Source organism: Culex quinquefasciatus, chromosome 2 (genome assembly GCF_015732765.1).
Source record: "Culex quinquefasciatus strain JHB chromosome 2, VPISU_Cqui_1.0_pri_paternal, whole genome shotgun sequence".
Classification (NCBI taxonomy): Eukaryota; Metazoa; Arthropoda; class Insecta; order Diptera; family Culicidae; genus Culex; species Culex quinquefasciatus.
In genome coordinates, this window is record NC_051862.1 from 29,205,088 (window position 1) to 29,231,826 (window position 26,739).

At 35.7% G+C, this 26,739-nt stretch overlaps 3 protein-coding genes across 3 annotated transcripts; 1 reads left to right on the top strand and 2 right to left on the bottom strand.

Annotated features, from left to right (window-relative positions):
- Positions 1–1,722: 1,722 nt before the first annotated feature.
- LOC6047574 (nucleoporin Gle1) lies at positions 1,723–18,735 on the top strand. Its single transcript, XM_038252844.1, has 3 exons — positions 1,723–1,797; positions 1,855–3,039; positions 17,904–18,735. Exons 1-3 carry the CDS (start codon positions 1,795–1,797, stop codon positions 18,531–18,533), a joined length of 1,818 nt encoding a protein of 605 aa, XP_038108772.1. The 5' UTR covers positions 1,723–1,794; the 3' UTR covers positions 18,534–18,735.
- LOC6047575 (splicing factor 3B subunit 4) lies at positions 8,971–10,439 on the bottom strand. Its single transcript, XM_001864582.2, has 2 exons — positions 10,291–10,439; positions 8,971–10,090 (listed from the first exon to the last, which is right to left on the bottom strand). Exons 1-2 carry the CDS (start codon positions 10,322–10,324, stop codon positions 9,042–9,044), a joined length of 1,083 nt encoding a protein of 360 aa, XP_001864617.1. The 5' UTR covers positions 10,325–10,439; the 3' UTR covers positions 8,971–9,041.
- LOC6047576 (ATP-binding cassette sub-family F member 3) lies at positions 18,577–25,255 on the bottom strand. Its single transcript, XM_001864583.2, has 3 exons — positions 24,960–25,255; positions 22,970–24,891; positions 18,577–18,972 (listed from the first exon to the last, which is right to left on the bottom strand). Exons 1-3 carry the CDS (start codon positions 25,030–25,032, stop codon positions 18,817–18,819), a joined length of 2,151 nt encoding a protein of 716 aa, XP_001864618.2. The 5' UTR covers positions 25,033–25,255; the 3' UTR covers positions 18,577–18,816.
- Positions 25,256–26,739: the final 1,484 nt, after the last annotated feature.

Below are 26,739 nucleotides of genomic sequence, written 5' to 3' on the forward strand. Positions count from 1 at the left end.
CTTGACAGCTCGTTCCAAGGGGACCATAGCACTATGGGGTATTTCCATATAAGCGAGCGGCCAAAAATATTTTTTTGCTTTTTTGTGTTGTTTGCACTTAGTATAATGAAAACAAATGAATTTTGATATATTTCCAAAAAAAAAGTTTAATTTTCGATTTTCCCTGAGTTGATCATGTGATGGTTCTGCAATGTTGTAATTCTTACAAATATACTCGAAAGCAGTTCTCACGTTTTCAGAATAGTGCTTCGTTATATCGTACAGGGACACTACGGTATTATTATCCATACTTTCAAAAGAACACAACAACGAACTGATATGAATATTCGACGAATCGTTTCTGTAAAATACTTAGAATAGGAATTTCTAATGTTATTAAACGTACCTAAGTACCAACAAAATCATGAATATCAAATCAATTTCTAAACATACATACACTCAAACCCCGATGGTTTGACACCAACTGTTGTCAAACGAACGGGGTCACTTTTTAGTTTGACACCCCTTTTACACGGAGTTCACACACACTATCAAACGTTTGTTTTGATAGTGTGCGTGAGCGCCGTGTAAAAAGTGACAGTTCGTCACTTTTTAGTTTGACTTTGACCAACCAGCGGGGTACAAACTAAAAAAGTTTCAAACGAAAAAGTGACCAACCACCGGGGGTTGAGTGTAGCAGGTACGTCATTTCTGCCTCCGCAGGTAAATAATGTGATTTTTACCAAGCGTATACACGAAATCATTGATTTTCTTGCACGAATCAAAATGTTCAAAATGGCATAACTCAAAAAGTGCACATAAGTGCACTTTGAAATTTGGAGACAAGTTAGGACATGGTTCAAATTTTAAGCTGCAAAATTTTCAGATCGCACAAATGCACACAAAAAAAGTACTCCATTAACAAAGTTGAAAAAAACTAAACTTTGAATAAAAATCCATCTTTTTTGATTTTTATTTTTTTTTTTAGTCAGTAAAAGTGTGTTTTGTAAAATGTTTTTGAAAAGTTGAATCAATTACCTTTCTGAATATATATAATGATGCAGGAAAAAATACATAAACAGCTACACAGTACAACTGTAAAAAATAATCATTTTTTGTCAAAAAACATGTTTTTTCTTACCATTTTCGCCTTTGAAGGTCTGCAATTCAGTGAATTTTGAACCTACAACTTTCAAACTCCGGATTTGTCTTAGTTAGAATGTTTATTTTCGAAAAAAATACCAAAAAAATAATTAGAGTATGTCGGTTTTTCGATTTATGGCCGCCTGAAACCCCATAGTACATAGTTGATCCATCGAAAAAATGTTGTCCTGTCATTTTTTTGCATTAAAATGAAAAAAGTGATTAGGGAACATCCATAAACCACGTGGACACTTTTTTGAGAATCTCGTACTCCTCCCCCCCTTCGTGGACAATTGTCCATACAAAAAAAAAAATCTTTTTTGTATGGAGCATGGACAATCGCCATACCCCCTCCCTAAAGTGTCCACGTGGTTTATGGATGGTCCCTTAGAAATGGTTTTTAATCATGTTTTTTACCGTTGTACATAAAAATTGACATAGGGCTTTAGTACCCAATTCAGAATTTCAGGATGCAGGAGAAATGTTTAGAATTTTTCAAAAAGTTTTGAAATTTTAAACTTTAGAATTGCCCAGGATTAATTTTTGCGTGCATAAACATTTTAAAATGGGCAATTCAAATTAAACGTGTTCGGTTAAATTTGTTGTTATTTTGCTTTCCAAACACCGCTCCTGTCAAAAATATCTCGAATTTTGCCGCAAAAGAATTCAAAAATGGTAAGTTATTTCATTTTTTATTTTGAAAATCCATTGAAAAACAATTTCCACCACCAGTCTCACTTCGAAGACGTTCGAAATTTGAAGACCAAAAACGCGGTGGCCTCCGTTCCGCCGTCCACCGTCAAGCCAAAATCCCGCGTCAAGTCCCACTTCCGAAATGAAAACTGCGCAGCAGCCAGCATTCCTTCCCCACTGGATCAAACCCGCTCCGTCCCCAATCTGAAGGTGACCATCAGCTCCGCCGATTCCCGACAGGTTGCCGGTCCCGACGGTGACGCGGCCACGGTTCGCCTTGTGAAGGGCTCCCAGAAGCAGGAAGTCAAGCGGCTGGCCTCGGTTCGCCGCAAGCTGGAGCAGGGACAGGCGAAGGTGCGAGAGGCGGAAGTGGTCGTGAAGCAGGTTCCTCCCGAGCGGAAGTTGCCGGAGCAGGTCGTTGTGCTGGAGGACGAGGACGAACCGATGCTGTGGGAAGCGATTCGGGAGCAGGACCGGGTGGCCGCGGAGTTTGAAGCGACGAGCTTGGCGGAAGCGGAAGTGGTCAACCGACGGTTGGAGGAACTTTCGGAACGGTTGCGCCGCAAGAAGCTGGACATCGAGCTGAAGGAGGAACGCAAACGGGCTATTTTGGCCCACAAAGCGAGCTTTCAGACGTTGCTGAACGTCTACATGGACACGTTGGCCGGATATGACGGGGAGTTTGTGGCCAGCTTCATCAACCAGGAGAAATCCGTGCTGGATTTGATCGAAAGCTTCAATCAGCTTCTCGGGGCAAACGATGGTCGCGAGACGACACTGGCGGACGTTGACCGGACGGCCGAGCTTTGCAAGCAGTTGGAACGGATCAACACGGAGGTCATCGACCTGCGCAACCAAATGATGAAGGAGCGCGGACTCGTGCAAGAAGTCCCACCTCCGTCCGGAATCCCCTTCAACTCCGACGAAGTGCTCAAATTCTACTCCGAAATCAAACACTTCTACGAGCAAACCCAGCTGAAGATCCAGCCCCTGGCGGACGATCCGTCCCTCTTCGTCTACCGGAAGAATCTCGGAACGGTGGTGAACGTGGCAGTCAGCACGATGTCCGGCAGTTGTGCCTGGATTGAGGCTCAGTTCAACCTGCTGCATGCGCTGCTCGGAGGAGCGCGCGTCGCGGTGGCAAACAGTGGGACTTTCGTTACGACCGAAGGCTACCCGGAGGCCAGGGCGTACTGCGCGAGTATGCTGGCGGAGAAGTATGTGGTAAGTAGGGAACGGTTTATTTTTTAGATTTTACCAGTTTGATTTCCAGCGAGGCAAAGATCTGCGATGATCTGGCAACCCTGTTTTAACTTATGTTTCCTTGGGTAATATTTATACAACTTTAAGACCAGATATTAAAAAAAAAAAAACTTCCGAAAATCAAAAGGCCGGATATTTTTGGCCAAAACAAAAGTTAGCCACAAAAACATATTTGGAAAAATCATTCTATTTTCCGGAAAAAATATAACAAAGGGATTTTGATTATTTTTAAATTTCAAATTATAAAGAAATTCAAAAATTCTAAATCTCAAACATTAGCTTGAAAATAAAATTAAAAAAACATTTAAATAAAAAAAAAACTTCAGAACTATACTGCCGTTCTACGCATAATTGTCCCATGTTAAAAAAGGGCTACTGAGAAAAACGCGATTGAAATTTTTCGATCGATTTCTGTGTTTCTACGCATAATTGTTGAAAATATTTGGTGGTACAATTGGGTACTAAAGCCCTATGTAAATTTTTATGTACAACGGTAAAAAAACGATTAAAAACCATTTCTGATCACTTTTTTTTCATTTTAATGCAAAAAAAAATGACAGGGCAACATTTTTTTGATGGATCAACTATGGTCCCCTTGGAACGAGCTGTCAAGTAGGAGCTTTTCTGTCAAGGAGGACCACGAGGTTAATTTTTCAAAATTGATTTAAAAATCCATTTAAACTCTTTGTGGTCGTACAAAGAGTCATTGTGCTCAGAAAAATAAGCTTTATCGCTGTAAACAATAATATCAGCAATCTAAGCTTTATTTTAGGACCCAATTATGCGTAGAAGTTCAACGTTGGGACAAACAGACTTGGTGTTGTTTTTAATGTTTTTCTTAACAAAGTACTAGATTTTATGTGTTTTTCGGAAATTATACGTAAAACTTAACTTAAAAATGATAAAAAGTCAGAATCGCCCAAAAATTACATGGGACAATTATGTGTAGAACGGCAGTGTAGGATTTCAAACTTCTTGAAAATTCATGAATTAAAATTTTATGAACCTAAATTTTCCTAAATTTAAAAATTTTAAAAAATATATGGCCCTTGCAATTATTGTTAAAAGTTTATCAATTAGAAAATAATTCAAATCTAAAAATTCTAAAATAAAAAAATATAAGCCTTCAATTTTTTTTTTACTTAAGTTCAAAACATCTAAAATTTTCATATTAAAAAAGTTTATAAAAAAATTGAAAGTTCTTCTACTTATAATTTTTAAATTCAGAATCAGAAATATAAAAAAATGGATTTATAAAATTAAAAAAAAATTGACAAAAAAAATGCAATTTGTATGACCCAATCTCACCCCCCAGACCCAATGTCGCCCCTGATGATGGTATATGAAAATTGAAAACTGCTGTATTCAAAAAAAAAAAAATACAAATTAAACAAATTTGAAAATCGAAAGTTTAATCATTAAAATATTAAATTCTGTTCGTTTCAAGATTTTATTATCTGATATTTTAATAATTCAAAAACTAAAAAAAATGTACAAAAAGTTGCGTTTTTACAATTTTGAAAATTTTAAAACTATTTTTGAGAGTACAACATTTTTTAATCCCCATATTGTTTTTGGTCACCGAGAATTGATGCTAATTAATTTTAATCGGACTTTTTCGGTGAAAACTGACACAAATTTTAGAAGAAATATGATGAAATTTCAGGTGGATAGGTCGACTAATAGTCATAGAAGAAAATATGACTCTTAGTCATCCTATCCACCTAAAATTTCATCATCTTTCTTCTAAAATTTGTGTCAGTTTTCACCGATAAAGTCCGATTAAAATTAATTAGCAAAATTTGTTGATACAAAACTTCGAGAATAAGTAAATTGATAGTGTATTTGAAAAGCCAAACAAAAATGTTCTTAATTTTTCAAATTTAACAAATACCAAAATCAAAAAAAAACTAAATTTAAAAATTTTAAAATATGAGTATAAAATAAAATATTATTTTTTGTATAAATTCAAAATTTTCACATTGAAAATTTAAAAATCTGCTCACTTTAAACATTTTGACATAAAATTTTGATAGTTCTAAGATTTAAAAAAAAATTAAAAAAAAACTAAATTCAAAATTTAATAAGTTTTAAATCCGAAAATTTTTTTTTTTAAAGTTTTAATGAAATTGTAAATTTAAAAAAATATTGAATTTCAGAACAAAAAAAATATTTATATGCATAAGAAAATTGACAACAAATTTGGCTAAGTCAAAGATTCAAATCTCAAAAGTTCGTTAATCTCAAAATTTTAAAATTATTCAAAAGTTCAATAATTCCAGGCTGGTAAAAGTTCAAAAGTTCGAAGGCTGTGTTATGCCTAAGGCTACAAACTCTTGCTGAGGAAAAATCCGTACACTTTACCGATACGACACCATGGTACAGTCCAGACTCGATTTTCCGAAGCCTCGATTGTCCGATGTTTTGATTATTTTAAACATCAAATTCGAGTTCTGCGAACCCATTTTAGTCAAATTTTAATGGTTGATTGCCTGTATTGCCCGTGGTATAGGGGTAAGCGTGATTGCCTCTCACCCAGTCGGCCTGGGTTCGATCCCAGAAGGTCCCGGTGGCAAATTTTGAGACGAGATTTGTCTGATCACGCCTTCCGTCGGACGGGAAGTAAATGTTGGCCCCGGACTAACCTAAAAAAAAGGTTAGGTCGTTAGCTCAGTCCAGGTGTAGGAGTCGTCTCCCTGGGTCCTGTCCTGGTGGAGTCACTGGTAGGCAGTTAGACTCACAATCCAAAAGTCGTCAGTTCAAATACCGGGGTGAATGGAAGCTAAGGTGTAAAAAGAGGTTTGCAATTGCCTCAACAATCAAACCTTCGGACACTTAGTTTCGAGTAGGAATCTCGCAATCGAGAACGCCAAGGCAATGCTGTAGAGCGAATAATTTGATTTTTTGCCTGTAAAATTCCAAAATGCTTTTTTTTCAATATTTCATCATCGCCATTTTTGTCGCCATCTTGGATTTAAAAATTCCTAATCACGTTAGGGTAGTTTAAGGGTCAAACTAAAACTCAATAGTCAAAAATAAGACAATGAAAAAAAATATTCTTCGAGATTCGATTATCCGAAGTGAAATTTTGAAAAAGCCTTCGGATAATCGAGTCTGGACTGTATAACAAAAACTCTCAAGAAATTATTTAGATAAATTTGGAATTTGAGGATTAAACATATTTTTGGTAACGTTTAAAAGTTTACGAAATGTCAAGTTTGCTTTTACGAATAATATCGTTGTCAGTGTTTTTACGATTTCTATAATTCTTCAAAATTTGTATGGAAATTTTGTTCAAAAATCCAATTAATGCGTAACGTTATAAAAGAATGCTCCCATATACAGTAGTTGTTCGGTAACTGGGCGTTGTTTAACTGGGCTGCTTTTTAATTGGGCGCTTGATAACTGGGCCGTAGCCCAGTTAAAAAGCAGACAAACGTCAAAAAACCCAAACAAACCGAAATGACCGAGGGGTTAATGGATGCAAAAGCATGTTCAATAAATAATAAAAACTTTTTTCAAACTTTTATTTCATTTCATGTTACAATCAAAGAAATATGAAAAGTAAACATCGTAAGTAAACTTTTATTTTTATATTTCATCAGGAAAATATTATGCATTGGTGGTCCCCTCGTTATTTTTCGTTCAGCCCAGTTAGCGAGCAGCATTCGGTGACTGGGCAGTTACCGAACAAATACTGTAATCAATGTTTTAGTTTCCGGTTTTTTAATGGTCCATTAAACATTTTTTTTTTAATTTTTTGAGTTTTTTAAACCACCTTCAGCCAGATGTATTCAAAAACACACAAAAAATGATCTCTGGATTTGTTTATACAGTGCCATCCCTTTTTTGGCAACTCGATGTTTTCAAAAATTTCGGATTGTCGAAAATCAATGTAAATTTTTATATTTTTCATTTTCGTGTGAAGTTTTAGTTTGATTTTCGATCAATAAATTAGAAAGAAAGAAAAAAATGTCAGTCTCATCAATCAGACATTTTTGACAGAAGGAATTGTGTCAAAAAGTCTCCAAAAAAGTCAAAGTAGTTATGTCACAGACATAACCGGAATGGCGTAGACTACGTAAAGTTTTGAGATGTGGACATTGAGTTTTCCATATCTTAATTTTGAAGAATTAGCTAGCTACTTGAAATACATTAACGGAATAAGATCGTAAATGGGAGATGGACCCCCCGACAAAACAGAACTTAAACACTCCAGTCAAGTCAACTGTCATGTAACCATACTTTGAATGTGTTGGTAAATCTTTGACTAGAAAGCCCTATTTAAACAATGGAAACATCGAATGGAGGAGAGAAAAACGAATGAAATCGAATGAAAGTTTGGTACCATAATGTGGGGGAGAGAGGGGTTCAGAAAGCTGTGCAATCCGTCACCCCCGAAGACCAACACTAGTTCCTGAAAGGCATTTCAACGACTCATCACGGGTGGGATGAGAGACGGGGAGTTAGGCAACTCTTTCAACAGTTTGGAATTGGACACGACGCAATTCTTTCAGAAGCGCTCGCCGCGAATGCGACGAGCTAGTTGTTGTTTCACAACCACGGCTTGACCCACGAGAGGCTCTTCAGCGGAAGGCAGCAGGCGCGCGCCTCATCTCGTTGATGCCTCGTCCCGGGTGGGACGAGGGACGGGGAGTGAGGCAACTCCGAACCACGGCAACCACGAAAGATCCAAACGGTCCGGCCATCGAGAGGCAACTGGCTGACGGTGACGACGAGAAGGCGATGCGCGCTTCTTTTCCAGTTCTGGTCCCTCTCTCCTGCTGCTGCTGCTCTGGGCTGAGCTTTCCTGCTGCTGCTGCTGCTGCTGCCGGTCCGACGTCTGAGACGTGAATGATAGAATGGGCTCTGGCGCGCGTTCTTATATAGCCTTTCGGCCCGCTACTTCCTCCTTTTTCGCGACCGACACTCGGTCGCGTTGCTCGGATGATTTTCCCTCAAAATAGGTACTTGACATTCCCGTCCGTGAGTGGGAAGCGCTCATTTTGCTTGCAAAATCTGTGCATTTTGAAAACATTTTAAAACATTCAATTGTTTCAATAGTTAAACTATTTTGCCAACAATGAAAGTTTTATAGCAAATTGCTGAATAATTTTCGAATCGAATGGAACATAAATCGTGTCGATTCGATTTGAGGGAAGGAAGATATAAGCGTTTGACGGATGACGCAGTAATCCAGGGCCTTCGGCCCGGGTTTTTTGGAATGACACCCCAGTACCTTCGACAAAGACGTAAGTCTACGTCAAAAGCATTACAGTAGTTGTTCGTAGCCCAGTCACCAAAATTAATGTTGCTCGTTAACTGGGCTGAACAAAAAATAACGAGGGGACCACCGATGCATAATATTTTCCAGATGAAATATAAGAATAAAAGTTACTCAAATTTATTTACAATGCTTACTTTTTATAATTGTTTAATTGTAACTTGAAATTAATCAAAAGTTTTTTTTATCTATTGAATATGATTTTTGCATCCATTAACCCCTCGGCCATTTTGGTATGTTTTGGTTTTTTGACGTTTGTCTGCTTTTTAACTGGGCTACGACCCAGTTATCGAGCGCCCAGTTAAAAAGCAGCCCATTTAAACAACGCCTAGTTACCGAACAACTACTGTATAAAAATTAAAGCGGCCAGCCCTACTACATTGTGTTTACTGCAAAGAAGATTCTTTGAACGGAATCAGAATCAACAAGGGAGGAAGGATACGTGGACATACCGTACCAAATGCTCCGATATAAACCATTTAGAATACATAAAGTTTTTTTATCTTTGAGCTGTTTGAAAATTTCGATGAAACTTTTTTTTGTCTCAAAATAGACGATTTTTGAAAAATAATAATAATAATAATGTCATCAAAAGAAAGGCAATGCTCCCGGTTCACCCGATGGTCCTCTTTATTGATCTTAAATGCACGATAATTGTACGATTTCGAAAAAGCCGAGCTCAAAAATTGAACGTGTCCGCGCTGAAGTTGGTCGGCGGCGGTGGCGGAAGCCTCGGCTGCCCGGGGAACGCTCCGGGTGGCATCTGGGGCGGAAGGGGAGGCTGTGGAGGTCGCCACGTTGGCGGGGGTGGCCGCGGCACTCCGACACCGGCCGGCATTGCGGGGGGCGTGGGTGGTGGCGGGGCGGGTTGTTGCCACGGCGGAGGTGGAATCATGCGGGGCGGCGCCGGAATGGACATCGGTGGTCCGGATGGGGGCAGCGGGGGTTGTCCGATTGGTGGGGGGAGTGGGGGTGGTGGAATCGCTCCCGGGTTGAACTGGGACGGGATTTGTGGGGGTGGCGGAACGGCGGCCGGTGTTGGAGGAGGAGGCGGAGCCATGAGAGGAGGTGGCATCATTGGATGGGAAGGAATAATCGGCATGATTGGAGGTGGAACCGGTGCGTCCGCAAACAGCTGATGAGGTCGATCGGCGTGGGACAGCGGGTTCTGGGCCGCCAGGAGACGCTCAGCCGCGGAACCGTGTCGTTCTCCCTTGGAATCCTTCTTGAACGCGTACGAAACGGAAATCGGTCGATTGCAGAGGTACTGTCCGTTCATGGCATCCATAGCCGCGTCCGACGCCTCGAAGCTGGCAAAGTTGATGAACGCAAAGCCCTTGGAATTGCCCGTCTCCGGATCGCGCATAATCTTTGGCGTCTGCAGAATCACTCCGAACGCCGAGAACGTGTCGTACAGCAGCTTCTCGTCCACTTCCGGGTCCAGATTTCCGATGAAGATGTTCGCACCCACGTCCAGATTCTTCTGATGGGCCGAGGCCTTGTTAACGCGGATCGGCTTGCCGTACAGCTTGATCATGTTCATAATCTTGATCGCGTAATCGGCGTCCTCCTCGCCGAGGAACTCCACGAACCCGTAACCCTGGTGCATCTGCGTGACTCGGTCCTTGGGCATGTGCACGTTCACGACGGGACCGGCCTGGACAAACATCTCCCACAGCAGCGTCTCCGAGACCTTGTCGTCGAGCCCACCCACGTAAATGGTGGCATCTGCAAAGCCGGAAAGAAACGTAAACAAATGTTTGAAGGGGTTTTAGGTTAGACAAGTTCGGGTTGAAAAACACTCGAATTAACACACTTTCTGTCTAAAATCCATCAAATATTTATGCGCCTATAAATGCTATGCAATTTCGCAGAGTTTTCAACCAAAATTTGTTTCAAATTGGCCAGAAATAAACGAGAAAACTCACCCTGATTACGTTCCGCGATCGGACCGGCAGCCATCGTTTACGTTTTTTGACGTTTTGCTGCGAAAGCGAAAACGACAACAAAACGTTTGCGCGTCCGAACTGTCACTCGCGGGTTTACACGGTGAAGAAAGGTTGGATAGAATTGAATAAGTTTGTGGGAGATGAGCGTTGTTCGAAATGAGTACTTTTTATATTAATTTGAATGTTCAGAGCAACAACTGCTTGTCCTTAGTTTTTCAGTCCCAAACATTTTGCTAAGAAATCGACAAAGAAGCTGGTATTATTTTTTTTATCTTTAAAGTTTTGTCACATTAGTCTGTATTCACTTCACTTCGATTTTGAAAATAAGGTTTTCCTGTCTAAAATTTACCAACACAGTCACACCTCTGAGTTACACAGAAGTTGATTTGCATGCATCAGATCTGCTTTTTTTTCTTTCTAGCTAAAGTTTTTTGACAAGCGGCTTGTAACTGATTTTTAAAGGCCTACCGCCCGATTACACCCAACATAATTCGTAGGGACAGTGACAGCTCGAGCACGATCAGGATCTGGACACTGCGAAGATAAGTTCGTTATTTCTGAGTTAAATACAGTAGTTGTTCAGTAACTGGAAGTAGCCCAGTTAAAAAGCAGACAAACGTCAAAAAACCAAAACAAACCGAAATGACCGAGGGGTTAATGGATGCAAAAATCATGTTCAATTATTAAAAAAAAACCTTTATTGAAAATTTTATCTGATTTCAAGTCACAATTAAAGAAATATGAAAAGTAAGCATTGTAAATAAATTTGATTAACTTTTAATTTGACATTTCATTAGGTCCCCTTGTTATTTTTCGTTCAGCCCAGTTATATATAAACAAAAATGAGAGATTAAAAAAAATTAGAAATACAAATACACAAAAAATACAATATCCAAAATTGGAAAATAAAAAAAAGTCTTAAAATTTGAAATAACAAAAAAAAAAGAAGTTCATATATTCTAAATCTTAATGATTTAGTATTTCAGAACATCAAAAATTTAAATATGTATTTCAAAATGCTACAAAAAAAATTAGAAATTTTAAACATAAAATTATTAAAATTCTAGAGTATTTTTCAAAATATTCTATGCAACACGGGTGTTTTATGTTGATTGGACCTTTTGAAAAAGGAAGCAAAAAATCATAAATTTAATAAATAAATAAAAATTAAAACGCTGAAATTTAAAATTCAGTAATAATCTAGAAATACAAATATGAAAAAACAACATTTTAAAATTGAGAAATTTGAGAAAAAATTAGAGTTTAAAAATTTAGAATCACGAATAAACAAAAAAAATACAATATCCAAAATTGGAAAATTCAAAAAAAAAATAAATAACAAAAAAAAAAAATTCATGAGTTCTAAATTTCAAAGATTTAGTGATTCAGAAAATTAAAAATTTAGCATGCATTTCAAAATGCTACAATAAAAAAAAATTGAAATTTAAAAAATATAAAATTATTAAAATTCTATAGTTTTTTTCTCTCAAAATTTCCTATGCGCCACGGATGTCCTATGTTGATGGGACCTTTTGAAAAAAGGAAGCAAAAAATCATAAACTTAATACTTAATTTAAAAAATTAAAACTAAAAAAAAATAAAATTTAGTTATTTGAAAAAAAAAAACTTTATACTCTATTGTCCGAATTCTTCTTTAAGTTTCCAATCGAATTACAGGGTTGTTACGGGAAAGTCGAAATAAAATCCGCGCCAACTGAAACCTCAATCCGCGCGAAATTCGCGCCATATAAAAAAAAATCGCGACCACATTTAAGAAATGTTATTTCCAAAGAAAAAAACTAATACAGAAAGTATTTAATAAAAAAATAAACTTGTTTTATGTTTGAAGGAATGAAAGCAAAAACCCTTAAAAAAAATACCTCAAGAGACGTCAAGAAAAGTGTCACAAAAAAAAATCTTTTTGCAAATCAGAGGGATACTACAATAATTTTGACCAATATAAACAAAATAGAAAATTATAAACCAATATAAACAAAATTTAAAAATCTAATAAATAAAACTTAACTTCAAAAATATAAGCTAATAAAAACCAAAATCTAAAATTTTAATATGATTAAATTTTAGATTTCGAAATTCTCAAAAATTCAAAATCTATAAATTTAAATACAGATTGTATTCTAAATTCCTCACTAAAATTTCATTCCAAAACAAATTGCATTTCCAATATTTTAAATATTTTCTTCTAAGAATTTAAGAATTTAAGGATTTTAAGAATTTAAAAATTTAAGAATTTAAGAATTTAGGAATTTAAGAATTTAAGAATATCGGAATTGAGGAATTAATAATTGAAATTTTGTTTGAGATTTTTTAGATTTCCGTTTTTTGTTTGTTGCAAAATTGTTTTAATTTTTTTTTACTTTTCAAAATTTGATTTTTTTTAATTTTGATTTTTTTTAATTTTAAATTTTCTTTAAATTTTGAATTTTGGATTTTTTTTGGGGTTTTGAATTTCTGATTTTTAAAACTCTGAATTTAGAAATTTCGGATTTTTTTAATTACAATTTTTGAAATTCAAAATTTTTTTAAACTTGAATTTTAAAAATTTTGATTGAAAAACTATTAAAATAAAAAAAAAGTTTCGAATTTTTGAAATTTTTATTTTTAATGATGAAGCATCAATTTTTGAATGTTCTGATCTCTTTTATTTTTTGCCAAGAATGTTTAAATTTAGAAAAATATTTGTACCGGTAAATATATCCACTATAAAATTAAAAATAAATAAGGTTGAAAAAACATTACTCAAATTCAAAAGAAATTACATATTCAGAGCCGGATATATTAAGAAATTAGTTAAGTGTAGTAGAAATTTTATTAAGTAATTTGTCAACCATAAATTTAAAAAATAATCTCTACATAATCTTACATCTTAATTTTTCGAAAATACAAACAAACATTTTCAGGAAACGGATTTAATTTAATTTAATTCAATTTAAGAAATTGAAATTGCACTCAATGAAAAAAAAACATATTCTCGCAATTCTTGATAATATTTTTCTTAATAACTTGAAAGTAATTCTATCTATTTATTTATCAAAATTGCCATCCGCGCGAAATCCGCGCCTGAGCAAAATTAGTCAGCAAATCCGCGCCAAATTCGCGCTATCCGCGCGATCCGCGCCGTCCGTAACAACCCTGGAATTAAGATTTTTTTTTTCATTTTCCAAATTTGGGCTTCTTACCTAAAATATGACTCCAATAATGTCTGTTTTTTTTTTCAGATGGCGGCAAAATAGTGGGATTTAATAACACAGTCCAACAAGATTTTGTCTCTGAGACGAGTATATGTGTTCCTAGTAAAATTTTGCCTGCTGAATCCGAATCCGGGTCCAGAATTGCTCCAAATGGTCCCAATTTTGAGATACACCCGTTTGAAATGTTAGTTTAGGTCAAAATTAGCTACTTTGTCGACTATTTTACAAAAGAACTATTGAATAAACAACTGAACCAATACATGTATCTTATAGTTCACGTTTTCCCTTTCTAAAACACCCCTGGTTTTTAAAATTTGATTGTTTCTACGCATATTTATAGCCATTTTAAAATTATATTTTGAGTTGGTTCTCATTCAAGTTTTTCCAACTTGCATGCAAGTCATATTATGCTGGGATATCAATAATAAAAATCAAAAATGCTTTGCAGAACGTTAAATAAGTATGTCTCGGTAATCTAATTGATCATATTTCATGTAATTTTGTCTGCTGAATCCATTCCTATCATTAGATTTTTTCAAAAAGGTCAGCTTTTTGAGTAAAAATTGAATTTTCGATGATTTTTTCAAAATAAAATCTATTTTATGCTAAAGTATGACTTAGAGATAACTAAATGTCGATGTCTCGTCAGTCTTATTGATCATTTTTTATGTATTTTTGTCTGCTGAATCCATTCCCATCATAAGATTTTTTCAAACAGGTCAGCTTTTTGAGTAAAAATTGAATTTTCGATGATTTTTCCAAAATAAAATTTATTTAATGCTAAAGTATGACTTAGAGATAACTAAATGTCGATGTCTCGTCAGTCTAACTGATCATTTATAATGTATTTTTGTCTGCTGAATCCATTCCCATCATTAGATTTTTTCGAAAAGGTCAAGTTTTTGAGTAAAAATAGATTTTTTCAAAATAAAATCTATTTTATGAGCAGTTCTTTTCGAAATCAGCCGATATCGACCATTTTTATTTGTTGTATTTTTTTATTTGGCTCAAACTTTGTGGGGCCTACCCTATGACCAAAGAAGCTATTTTGTGCCATTGGTTCACCCATACAATTTGGGTAGCTGTCCATACAAAAATGGTACGTAAAAATTTAAACAGCTGGAACTTTTGAGTGAATTTTCTGATCAATTTGGCGTATTAGGCAAAGTTGTAGGTATTTTTAAGGACTATTAAGAAAAAATAGGTACACGGAAAAATTGCCGAATTTTTTATTAACTTTTTTTCACAAAAACTCAAATTCCCAAAACACGTATTTTTTTATTTTCGAGATTTTTTATATGTTTTAGAGGACAAAAACCCCATTTTTTGAGCCATAGATAAATATGGTCAAAAAATCTGCCGCCAAGTTATGAATTTTTGAAAAAAATGTGATTTTGGAAAAAATCGAAATTTCATACAACACGAAATTAGACCTAATCATTTTATGTTAAATTTGATTTGCAATCGAAAAGTACTTTACAGATTTATTGATAAAGGACTCCGTATTCAAGATATAGTCACCCAAAGTTTGGTTTAAGCGAAATATTTGCAGTTTTTTGATTTTTAAAAATATTGACCATGAGTGACTTTTTCTAAAAATATGAATTTTTAAAAGATTCTGATCTTTGATTTTCTATGAAATTGTCAAAAAGAAATAGAACAGCGGTTTAAACAAAAGAGAGAAAAATTGAGGTTGTCTAAATCTTACCCAAAAACCCCATAATTTTATAATGTCGATATTTATCTCAGCAACTTATGTTCCGATTTTCAATGTTAAAACATAAAACATTCGTAAAAAAATCCGATCTTTTCAAATACAAAATTTTCAAAAAAATCAAGAATAACATTTTTAAAGGGCGCAATATTGAATGTTTGGGTGGCTATATCTTGAAAACGGAGCCGTTTAACAAAAATCTGTACTTTTCGATTGGAAATTAAATTTGACATAAAAAATTAAGTCAAATTTTGTTTTGTATGAAATTTTAATTTTTTTCCAAAAATAACTGCCTTTTCAAAAATTCATAACAAGGCGGCATATTTTTTGACCATACTTCTCTATGGCTCAAAAAAATGGGGTTTTTTGTCCTCTAAAACTTTTCAAGATTTGGGAATTTGAGTAATTGTAAAAAAAAATGTTAATAAAGAATTCGGAAATTTTTTTCCGTGTACCTTGCTTTCTCAATAGTCCTCAACAATACCTACAACTTTGCCGAAGACGCCAAATTGATCAGAAAATTCACTCAAAAGTTCCAGCTGTTTAATTTTTTACGTACCATTTTTGTACGGACAGCTGCCAAAATTGTATGGAGACTTGTATGTTCACCCATACAAGTCTGGCACAAAATAGCTTCTTTAGTCATAGGGAAGGCCCCCACAAAGTTTGAGCCAAATCAAAAATATAACAAAAAAATGGTCGATATCGGCCGATTTCAAAGAGAATTGCTCATAAAATAGATATTATTTTGAAAAATCATGGAAAATTAAATTTTACTCAAAAACCTGACCTTTTGAAAAATCTTATGATGGGAATGGATTCAGCAGACAAAAATGCATAAAAATGATCAATTGGACTGACGAGACATCGACATTTAGTCATCTCTGAGTCATACTTTAGCATAAAATAGATTTTATTTTGAAAAATCATCGATAATTCAATTTTTACTAAAAACTTGACCTTTTCGAAAAAATCTAATGATAGGAATGGAGCAGACAAAAACATTATAAATGATCAATTAGGCTGACGAGACATCCACGAGTCATACTTTAGCATTAAATAAATTTTATTTTGAAAAAAATCATGGAAAATTCAATTTTTACTCAAAAACCGGACCTTTTTGAAAAAATCTAATGATGGGAATGGATTCAGCAGACAAAAATACATTAAAAGTGATCAATAAGACTGACGAGACATCGACATTTAGTTATCTCTAAGTCATACTTTAGCATAAAATAGATTTTATTTTGAAAAAATCATCGAAAATTCAATTTTTACTCAAAAAGCTGACCTTTTTGAAAAAATCTAATGATAGGAATGGATTCAGCAGACAAAATTACATGAAATATGATCAATTAGATTACCGAGACATACTTATTTAACGTTCTGCAAAGCATTTTTGATTTTTATTATTGATATCCCAGCATAATATGACTTGCATGCAAGTTGGAAAAACTTGAATGAGAACCAACTGAAAATATAATTTTAAAATGGCTGTAAATATGCGTAGAAACAATCAAATTTTAAAAACCAGGGGTGTTTCAGAAAGAGGAAAACGTGAACTATAAGATACATGTATTGGTTCAGTTGTTTATTCAATAGTTCTTTTGTAAAATAGTCGACAAAGTAGCTAATTTTGACCTAAACTAACATTTCAAACGGGTGTATCTCAAAATTGGGACCATTTGGAGCAATTCTGGACCCGGATTCGGATTCAGCAGGCAAAATTCTACTTGAAACACATATAGTCGTCTCAGAGACAAGAAACATTTGATTTTTTGTTGAACTGTGTAATTTAGGAATAGAGTAATTTAAGGATTAAAGCATTTGTAAGTTTAGAAACTATTTTTCAGAATTTTTTAATTTCAGAATTTGAAGTTTATTTTTTGTTTTTTCAATTAATACAATTTTGGTTAAATTTTTAAACTCCTCAGTTTTTGAATTTCTGGAGTTTTTTTTTTTGAAAAGGTCCAATAAACCAAATTTTTAATTTTTGCCTCTTGGGTGTTTTTGAAAAACACCCAAAAAGCAAAAACTGGAAATTTGGTTTATGGACCTTTTCAAAAAAAAAAAAAAAAACTCCAGATTTGTTTTATTTTAGCATTTTGAGTTTAGTTCTGAGGGCTCAAACCGTTGGGTTTTGATTTTGTTTTCATAAACTCGTTACCTAAAAATTAAAAAAAAAAAAAAATAACGAACTTAGAAAACCTGAGTAAAATTTTGTCAAGGATACTCTGGTAAGGTCGAAACTTTGAAAACGGCAAGCCTTTGGGTGTGGAGGAGATGGTCCGAAGAAAATTGAAATTCATGCAAGGATTCATGCTTGTTTTGATGGTATCAACAGCCCCACCAAATTTGAGCATGATCATGGAAACATGGAGTTTTTGTAAAACAAAAAAAAAAGAATTATTAACTAGGGCTTGCGGAAGCCTTTGGTCAGCGTGGGTTAGAGTCGAGACGGCCAAAAGAAAGGGGCACTGTAGACGGTATTGTTTTGATTCGCAACTTTTTGAACCAACTGTTGTGGATGTATCTGAAACATCGGAGAACGGGGTTTCTCTTCTTTCCATTTTCAGCAGCCTTAATTTGATTTTGAATTGACTTTTGATGTTATCTCTCAACGCTTTTATTTCTATTTATTAATTTAAAAAAAAAATCCATTTCAGCACCAAGCGGACCTGCTCATCTCGAACAACCCTCCGTGCGCCTTCCCGATCGCCTCCGTCATTGTGGCCCTGTGGCAGAAATACCCCGACTTTGGCCGCCTCTTTCTGGCCGTCCTCTTCCGGGAATGCCCCTTCCTGGCCCCATTCTATCCAGCCCGCTCGGAGCCAGACCAAGACCAAGCCGATTACCGGCGCTCCCTTGGCTACCGATTCGGACCGGACGGCACTCCGGAGCGCCAGATTGTCTACCTGAAGCGGATGGCCGCACTGGCTCGCCTCTACGGCGCAATCGTCGCGAGTAATCTACGCAAGGGGACCGCCGGTTTGCCCCATCCTCACGGGTTGGAGTTTGGCTGGAGGTGGATCTGTGCCGTGCTGAATATGACCCCGCTTGCGGACATTTGCGCCACGCTGCTGACGGAGGTGCTGCTGATGGCTGGCCACCGGATGTGGCACAGCTACGGGGACCAGTTTGTCAAGGTGCTGCGGGTACTTTACGAAAAGTACGTTCCGATGCTGCCGAAAGGGGAAGGATGGCCGAAAGCCCGGCTGGACCGGCTTCTGCTCAAGATCAAGGTGGAGGGACGCATTGAGACGCCGATCGGAATGGTCGGAGAAGGATTCTGGTGAAGTTGAGGGCTGGGTCATCTTAAAAAATAACTGAATTATTTTACTTTGTCTACCAATATATTACCTTTCTCGTGTACACTGTATAAGAATGGTTGTTGTTTGCTTTTACTGTTTTGTTCCTGCGTCCGTTTTTTTTTTCTTGCGTTCCTAGTTAATAATATGTTGTGAGAGTACGTCCACGATAATTGTTGTCCTTGAAGGCGGGGCCAAACATGATCTCTGAATAAGCAAGTAATAATCATACATGTTGTAGTATTGTTGTTGTTGTTGTTCAGTGGCAAAATCACGCCGCCGCGGCCTCCAGCTCGCGCTCCACAATCTTCCGGTACTCGTCGAAGCCGCCCTCGACGGTGCGGACGGTGCCGCCGCCGCACACCCACAGCTCCTTGCAGATCATCCGGATGAGGCGCTCGTCGTGGGAGACCAGGATGACGCCGCCCTGGGAGTTTGAAGGGGAGAAGGAAATGTTTAATTTAATCTTCAAAAAATGGGTTTATGGTTTCTTTTACAGCAAGATTTTCTGTCTCACTAATTATGCAACCACTGGCTAAATTAATCATCTCTGCGGTAAACGTTACGCAGTGGGCCTGGCCGCATTAAAATTTATGATGCAGCAATGCATTGGAATGCAATTTTTTATACGTTATAAAAGAACGCTTCTTAAATTGCCGCTTCATCAATTTCTTATTGCTGAATTAACGAAAAAATCTGGATTTTTTTTTAAAGGTTCAATAATTTTTTTTTTGTTTTTGCTTTTTGGGTGTTTTTAACACCCCTGACTCAAGGCGATTTTAAAAACACCCAAATAGCAAAACCTGGAAATTTGATTTATTGGACCTTTAAAAAAAAAAAACGGTATGTCTACGCAACCTTCCACCCCTGTTGATTCTAAGAAATGGGGTCTTATATTTGCTGTTCATACTTACCCTCAAACAAAATGAATAATGCAATAGAAAATGATGAGGGGAGCGTTCTTTTATTACGTAACGTAAACAAATATTGATCTAATTTTCAATGTAAACCAAATTATGTATACGTATATGAAATTTTATCATCTCTAACAAAAAAGTATTTTCAGAATTTTAAAATGAGAACTAACACTTTAAAAGAGCTTAAAAATTACTATCATCAAACATTTTCAATCATTTAAAAAATTACACTTTTCAAAAACTTGTAAAAACTTTTTAGTTTTATATTGAGAAATCAATTATGCTAAATGACTATTTTTGGTATGAGGGATCGGTTGACAAAGTTTGATCTAATAACATAATACAAAGAGCTTTTTTTTAATTTGAAATCGTCACCAACAAAATCTTAAATTTTGAAAATCTTTTTTTTAATTACTTGTTTTTGAATTTTTTTAAACTTTTGAATTTTAGAATTTAGATTTTTTTACATTTACAAATATTTCGGAATTATCAAACTTTCCGATTTCGAAATATTTGTATATTCAAATAAAGAAATTTTTAAATATGTAATATATAATATGTATTATTTTTTAATTCGGACTTGTTTAAAGTTTTTATATTTATTTTTTATGTCAAAGTTATTCAATTGAGTACTAAAGCCCTATGTCAATTTTTATGTACAACGTTGAAAAACACGATTAAAAACCATTTCTGATCACTTTTTTTTTTCATTTTAATGCAATTTTTTTTTTGACAAGACAACATTTTTTCGATGGATCAACTATGGTCCCCTTGGAACGAGCTGTCAAGTAGGAGCTTTTCTGTCAAGAAGGACCGCGAGGTTAATTTATCAAAATTGATTTAAAACTCCATTTTAAACTCTTTGCTGTCGTACAAAGGGTCATTGTACTCAGAAAAATAAGCTTTATCGCTGCAAACAATAATATCAGCAATCCAAGCTTTATTTTAGGACCCAATTTAAGAAAAAAATATAAAAATTGAAATTACAAGCCTAGGTTTCAACATTTGGATGAAAAAAGTGTTTTAAAATGATTTTTACAGGCGTACAGTTGCTTTCCAATCATTAGTTTTGAAAATATCGAGGTATTGATGGATTTTTTTTTTGTGGGACTGTACATTGGTATTTCATGAAAATTTAAAATGTTTTCAAAGGAGTTCAAACATGCTAAATATGATTTTAAACGCGAGAAAATGCATTTTAACTGGTTTTTAATTGGTTAAACTCTAATTTTTATTTAAATTTTGAAGTTTTTCGAAAAAATATTTTTTTGACCCCTGATTTTCCAGACCAACTTTGAAGGGGGCGACATAAACTTTGAAAAATATTTGCAACGGCCTAAATGGGGTCGCAGAACTCGAAATCATGTTAAAAATGAGTGTAGGTATCACAAAACTATTTTTTGGTCTTGTAAATGAATCGATTATTTGAAGTTTAGATAATGAAATTTCTCACAATCGAGTTTGAACTTAATTACAACTTTTAACATCTATTTTTTTTTTGCTTTTGGAGATTTATTATATTTTGAATTTTTCAATTAGGAATTTTATTTTTTATTACTTACCATTTTTGATTTTCTCAAATTTTTGAATTGTCGGATATCTTCAAATTATAATTTTTTGATTTCAGAATATTTAAATTTTAGAGGTCTAAAATTTTCACATTTCACAGTTTTTAAATTATTGAGTATATTTAAAAAAAAATGTTTACCAAATTTGATGTTCTCCAATTTAAGTTTTTTATATTTAAAAAGTTTTGAATTCAAAATTTTAACTTTTGATTTTCAAACGCCCAGATTTTGAAGTTTATTTTTTTTTGTAGTTTCAAACCTTTTAATTTCGGAAAGTTTTAAAATTTTTGAGTATATTTTTTTTATTTTATTTCATGTTTCTTTGTTTTGCAATTCAATTTAAAAAAAATTAGAGCACATTCTTTTTAAAATTTGGTTTAACAGTTTTAGAGATTCCCAATTAAATTTTTTTTTTAAATTTTAAAGTTTAGAACTCAAGATTTTTTGATGTTCAAATTTTGTAGTTTTCATACTTTTAAATTTTGGAATATTTTAATTAAAAAAATAGTTTCTTAGTTTTAGATATTTAATTTTTTTTAAAGTTCTGAGTTTTGTTATATTTCAACATATTTTTTTCAAATTTGTTTAGAAAATTTGATGTTTTCCAATTGAACTTGTTAATTTTTTTTGAATTAACAAATTTAAGATTTTTTGATTTATAAATTTCTCAAATTTTGGACTTTTAAAAGCTTTGTAGGTTTTACACTTTCAAATGTTGGAATATTTGAATTAAAAAAATAGTTTTCTTTATTTTAGATCTTTACATTTTTAAAATTTTTGAGTTTTAAAATGTTTAAGCGTGATAAAAAAAAATTGTTCAACAAATTTCTAATTCCCAATCGATTTTTAATTTTTTTAATTGAAATGTTTCAAAGTTTTGTATTTTTCAAATTTTTAATTTTGAATTAAGAAAATAGGTTTCTTTAAAATTTCAAATTTCTTAGCATTTATTTTGCATATTTTTTTAATTTTCGATTCACGAAGCAACGTTCTCTTGTGGAAAACCTTGAAATTCCCCAAAAATTAAAAGATTTTTCCCAAACATGCTAAAAATGATTCTAAACGCAGGAGAATGCATTTTAAATTGATTTCAGTCGATTGCACTTTAGTTTCCATTACAAATTTGAACTGTTTTGAAATTTTGTTTGCCCCCTGATTTTTGTACCGGCCTAATTTAAGATTTTTTGATTTCTAAATTTCTCACATTTCGACGTTTGATTTTTTTGTAGGTTTTTAACTTTTACATGAAATGAAAGATTTGAATAAAAAAAATAATGTTTTCTTAATTTTAGATCTTAAAATTTTCTAATTTTAGGGCATATTTTTTATTTTGTTTAACACATTTCATGTTTTTCATTTATTTTTCAATTTTCATGTTTTTGAACTATTTTTTTTGATTTTTTGATTTTAAAATTAGCACCTTTTGAAGTTTTAAAACTTTTGTAGATTAAAAATTTTCAAATGATGAATTCCTGAAAAAAAAAAGTTTTCCTCATATTAGATTTTTAAAATTCCTAATATTCGAGTTTTGAAAGCTTTTGAGCATTTTGTTTTATTTTGTTAACTTTTTTATATTTATGAAGTTTTTTAATTCATAAGTTTAGATTTTTTTTAACTTTTAAATTTCTCGAATTTTGATTTTTCTTAAAATTTTTGAATAATTGAAAAAAAAAATGTTTTTTTTTAAATTTTCCTAAAATGTTCACTTTTTAGGTTTTGTTTACAAATTTTCAAGTTTTTGGAAAATTAACGAGGCCTTTTGAGATTTTCGAGTTCAAAAATTAATTACTTTTTTTTAATTACCATTTATAAGTTTTTGAATTTTACAGATTTTAAATTTTTAATATTAGCGTCAAGTTTCAAATCGAATGCACAAACAAATCGTCAAAATCAGTAGAACATTTTTCTACCCTTAAAAACACGAACAAAATCTACTCACATTGTACTTGTTGATCGCCTTCCCGAGCGCCTCTATCGTCTCAATGTCCAAGTGATTCGTCGGTTCGTCCAGCACCAGGAAGTTCGGCCTGCCCATGCACATTTTGGCCAGCGCAACGCGCGACTTCTGTCCTCCGGACAGTGACGCCACCACCTGCATCGCCAGCTCCCCCGAAACACCAAAACTTCCCAGCTGCCTCCGGTACTCTTCGATTGGCTTCCCGGGGTAGGCGTTTTGCATCAGCTCCACGCAGTTGACGGACATGTCCAGCTGGTCGACGTGGTGCTGCGAGAAATAGCCGAGACGGAGTCCGCGGTGCGGGTGGACGATGCCACCGGTTGGCTGGAGCAGGCCCATCACTATTTTGAGGAGGGTCGTTTTACCGGCACCGTTCTCGCCGACGATGCAGATGCGCGAGTCCAGGTTGGCGCTCAGGTTGACCATGGTGAAGATGACCTTTTCGGCGGAGTACTTGAACTGGACTTCGTTGAGTTGGAGGACCGGGGGGTTGAGGGGTTCCACCTCGGGGAATTTGATCGTGACTTCGATCTCCTTCTCGACGGGTTTTAGTTCGGGGAGTTTTTCCAGCATTTTGATCTTGGATTGGACGCTGGCGGCGCGATTGGCGTTGTAGCGGAAGCGATCGATGAACTCTTGCACGTGGTTTCGATGGGCGAGCTGGGCTTCGTACTCGCGCCGTTGGGCTTTGTGCTTTTCGGTTCGGGTTTTGTCGAACTGTTCGTAGTTTCCTTTGTAGACTTCGATGCGCTGCGAGTGCAGATAGAGGATGTCGGTTGGGACCGTGTCGAGGAAGTTGCGGTCGTGGCTCACGACGAGGAGGGTCGTCGGCCAGGACTGAAGGTAGTTCTCGAGCCAGATGATGGCCTTGATGTCCAACATGTTGGTAGGTTCGTCGAGTAGAAGGAGGTCGGGCTTTTGGAAGAGGGCACGGGCTAGCGCGAGACGCATTCGCCAACCGCCGGAGAAGGTCCGGGTGGCACGAGCTTGCATTTCCTTGGTGAAACCGAGACCGTTCAGGATGATGGACGCCTTGGCGGGGGCTTTGTCCGCTTCGATGTGCTGCAGCTGTTGGTAGACTTCGGACAGTTCGTGACTGAGCTCGGGGTCGTTCGAGCCGGCGTTTACTTGGGCGTTGAGCTCCTTCTCCCGAGCGAGCAGCTCCGTCCGTACGGTGTCAACCTCCAGGACGCTGTCCAAGGCGATCGTGTCGTCACCAACGACTTCCTGCTCGACGTGCAGAATCGTGATGTGACTCGGAATTTGCAACTGCTTGCCGGAAATCATCTTCAGCAGCGTAGTCTTGCCGAGACCGTTCCGTCCAACGAACCCGTACCGGCGACCGGTGGCCAGCAGCAAGTCCGCATTCTGCAGCAGCATTTTGTCCCCAAACGACACGTCAAAGTTCTCGATCCGGATGTCCATCGATCGGTTCGTGCCCTTCGCCTCCATCTTGTTGTCCTTTTTACTAATCACCTGCGAGGCCGTGGCCATCTGCAGAACCGGTGCCGCTCCCGCCGCAGCCGCCTTCCCATCCTTGACCACTTGTTCGCGCTTCTCCAACTTTTGCTGCCTCTTCGCTTCGGCCTTCTCCAGCTTCTTCGAGTCCACCTTCAAGCTGTCGTCCCTCTGCACCACCCAAATACTCTGAATATCATCCCGCACGACGTCCTGCGACGCGGCCATCTCGCCCAAATGAATCGGCGCCCCCAAAATCTTTCGACCACCCCCACCCCCCGTATCCCCTCCCCTACTCCGTGGCTTCAACAAATCCAGGAAAATATCACAGATCTCTTTAATGTCCTCCTCGCTCTTCTCCTGGGACACTTCGTGCAGAATCGCGCCGATGGCCTCGTAAACTTCCTCCCCATTCTCGAACTCATCCGCACCGCTCTGCAGCACATCTAAAACAAAAACACCCAAAAAAATCATTCTTGAACCAACCGGAACCCCGTGCCCCGCCAAAACTCACCCTCCACGTACGTCAGCAGCTCGCCGTCGATCGAGGGAAACTCGCGCTTCAGCACTTCCGTACAGGCGGCCATCCCGGAATCAACGAAAACAAAGCGCGACGGCGAAACCCGGTTATTCGAGGTGTGAAGTGACACTTGCGACGAAGGCGACGGAATGCGGAATCAACTCGCGGGTGCGGATGCCGGCGGGTCCGGTGAAGAAACACGACCAACTCGGGTTCTCCTGTGCAGGCGGAACTTGCTGACGGGTCAGCGAAAAAGAAAGGAGGACCGACTTTTGATTGAACGAACTGTCAAAAGCGCGTGAGAAAAGTTCGGCTGTCAGATGGGGTTCGGGCATAGATTGCGTAGTGAAAATGTGGGTGGACATTTTGCAATGCGGATTGTGAGCACATACAAAAATGTTATTTTGTATGGATTTATAATTATGAAAAAAAAATTATAGGAGCAATTCTCTACGAAATCGGTCTTTTTTCTTCAATTTTAATTTTTGTATTTTTTAATCCGACTGAAACTTTTTTGGTGCCTTCGGTATGCCCAAAGAAGCCATTTTGCATCATTAGTTTGTCCATATAATTTTCCATACAAATTCGGCAGCTGTCCATACAAAAATGATGTATGAAAATTCAAAAATCTGTATCTTTTGAAGGAGTTTTTGATCGATTTGGTGTCTTCGGCAAAGTTGTAGGTATGGATACGGACTACACTGGAAAAAATAATACACGGTAAAAAAATTGGTGATTTTTATTTAACTTTTATCACTAAAACTTGATTTACAAAAACACTATTTTTAATTTTTTTATTTTTTGATATGTTTTAGAGGACATAAAATGCCAACTTTTCAGAAATTTCAGGTTGTGCAAAAATCATTGAACGAGTTATGAATTTTTAATCAATACTGTTTTTCAAAAATCGAAATTTTGGTCGTAAAATTTTTCAACTTCATTTTCGATGTAAAATAAAATTTGCAATCAAAAAGTACTTTAGTGAAATTTTGATAAAGTGCACCGTTTTCAAGTTATAGCCATATTTAAGTGACTTTTTGAAAATAGTCGCAGTTTTCATTTTTAAAATTAGTGCACATGTTTGCCCAGTTTTGAAAAAAATATTTTTGAAAAGCTGAGAAAATTCTCTATATTTTGCTTCTTCGGACTTTGTTGATACGACCTTTAGTCGCTGAGATATTGCAATGCAAAGGTTTAAAAACAGGAAAATTGATGTTTTCTAAGTTTCACCCAAACAACCCACCATTTTCTATCGTCAATATCTCAGCAACTAATGGTCCGATTTTCAATGTTAATATATGAAACAATTGTGAAATTTTCCGATCTTTTCGGAAAAAATATTTTCAAAATTTTCAAATCAAGACTAACATTTTAAAAGGGCGTAATATTGAATGTTTGGCCTTTTTGAAATGTTAGTCTTGATTTGAAAATTCCGAAAATATTTTTTTCGAAAAGATCGGAAAATTTCACAAATGTTTCATATATTAACATTGAAAATCGGACCATGTGTTGCTAAGATATTGACGATAGAAAATGGAGGGTTGTTTGGGTGAGACTTAGAAAACATCAATTTTCCTGTTTTTAAACCTTTGCATTGCAATATCTCAGCAACTAAAGGTCGTATCAACAAAGTCCGAATAAGCAAAATATAGAGAATTTTCTCAGCTTTTCAAAATATTTTTCAAAACTGGACAAACATGTGCACTAATTTTAAAAATGAAAACTGCGACTATTTTCAAAAAGTCACTTAAATATGGCTATAACTTGAAAACGG

Coding starts and splice junctions, on each gene's coding strand:
- LOC6047574 (XM_038252844.1), top strand. Junction 3,040..17,903: donor TGCTGGCGGAGAAGTATGTG/GTAAGTAGGGAA, acceptor AATCCATTTCAG/CACCAAGCGGACCTGCTCAT.
- LOC6047575 (XM_001864582.2), bottom strand. CDS start 10,324: ATGGCTGCCGGTCCGATCGCGGAACGTAATCAGG. Junction 10,091..10,290: donor GATCGCGGAACGTAATCAGG/GTGAGTTTTCTC, acceptor CCGGCTTTGCAG/ATGCCACCATTTACGTGGGT.
- LOC6047576 (XM_001864583.2), bottom strand. CDS start 25,032: ATGGCCGCCTGTACGGAAGTGCTGAAGCGCGAGTTTCCCTCGATCGAC. Junction 24,892..24,959: donor GCTGCTGACGTACGTGGAGG/GTGAGTTTTGGC, acceptor TTTTTGTTTTAG/ATGTGCTGCAGAGCGGTGCG. Junction 18,973..22,969: donor AGGCGATCAACAAGTACAAT/GTGAGTAGATTT, acceptor TCAAACTCCCAG/GGCGGCGTCATCCTGGTCTC.